This window comes from Galeopterus variegatus, unplaced genomic scaffold (assembly GCF_000696425.1).
Source record: "Galeopterus variegatus unplaced genomic scaffold, G_variegatus-3.0.2 Scaffold13213, whole genome shotgun sequence".
NCBI lineage: Eukaryota > Metazoa > Chordata > Mammalia > Dermoptera > Cynocephalidae > Galeopterus > Galeopterus variegatus.
In genome coordinates, this window is record NW_007739324.1 from 1 (window position 1) to 1,171 (window position 1,171).

At 39.7% G+C, this 1,171-nt stretch overlaps 1 protein-coding gene across 1 annotated transcript in view; it reads right to left on the reverse strand.

The window, feature by feature from the left end:
• Window positions 1–577: 577 nt before the first annotated feature.
• The window catches only part of LOC103581513 (peroxidasin-like protein), a gene marked incomplete at its 3' end in the record, with an annotated part of 17,223 nt that continues 16,629 nt past the window's right edge, over window positions 578–1,171 (reverse strand). The window contains exon 4 of the mRNA XM_008563326.1: window positions 578–736. Within this exon, the coding sequence (XP_008561548.1) occupies window positions 578–736 (159 nt within the window). The remainder of the gene's footprint in view (window positions 737–1,171) is intronic.

A 1,171-nucleotide genomic window follows, 5' to 3' on the forward strand; every position in this document is an offset into this window, starting at 1 on the left:
TTCAGAAGTAGTTAATAACAACCATTTTTCATTCTTATATTGGGGTTGTCTTTAAAAATTTAAAATTTAAGGGGTTTTCTCTTTACATCTCAGTTGACAATAAGGTGTGGGAAAAAAACACAATCTCATTCCAGAATACGGACTGTTTAGGACAAACCCAGACACAGTCTTCACATGAGATCTCTGGAGCAGAGTATCTGCACTGTATTCCCTGAAACCGTGAGCATAAAAAATATATCAAAGTAAAGAGCAAGATTCAGCCCATCAGGCATGAGAAACTGCATCTTTCTGCAAGACAGTCTATGTAGGTAGGACTAATTAATTGTAGAAAATTTTGTAAGGAAACACGAAATGGTATTCTTGGAAGAAAACATTATCATATTAGCATTAATACAAATAAAATTTAAAAGTAAAGAAAAGTTACATAAAAGACTGATTGAAAGAAGGTCTCGAATTTGCAATTCCTTAGATCCAATTTTTTAAAAAAATGTAGGTAATAAGGTCCGTGCTGGATGTGTCAAAGGCAAAGAAAGATGTGCTCTCTTTGGGCTGTGAATTGAGTCACAGCACGCATTACCTTTGGGTTTTACAGTCAGCTGGACAGAAACTTTTTTCACCCCCAGTGGACTGACTGCTTGACATTCATACTGGCCGTCATCATGCTGGGCTGCGTGGTCAATTCTCAAAGTGCCAGAGGAGAGAACCGTGTGCCGGCCTTCCAGAGGGAGCTGCCCTCCTGAAAAGAGGGAAAGAAAATACTTTGTATTGGTTTGCATGGCCCAACGAGCTGAAAGTCAGGACTGCATGACTGTCCTGGGTAGAGGCTAAGACAGTCTTCTAGGAAATCCCTGGCACTGGTGTGCACTTTGAGGGTTCCCACGTGCCTACCCCCACTGACCTGACCTGCAGCCTCAGGCTCTGTATTGCAAATAATTATCATCTCTCACCAGGAGAGCAGCTCTGCCTCTTAACAAACTCCCCACCTTCAAGTTTACTTCCCTCAGTTTTACTCATCACAATTAGAATACAAATTGCAAAAACAATCTGATTACTAAATACAATTTTAACACACCTCCCTAATATGTGTTTACCACATGTATACGATATTTCGAATATGAAAACAATATTGGAATATAACATTTAAAGTGCTGAGGCAGCATATGGAAAATGG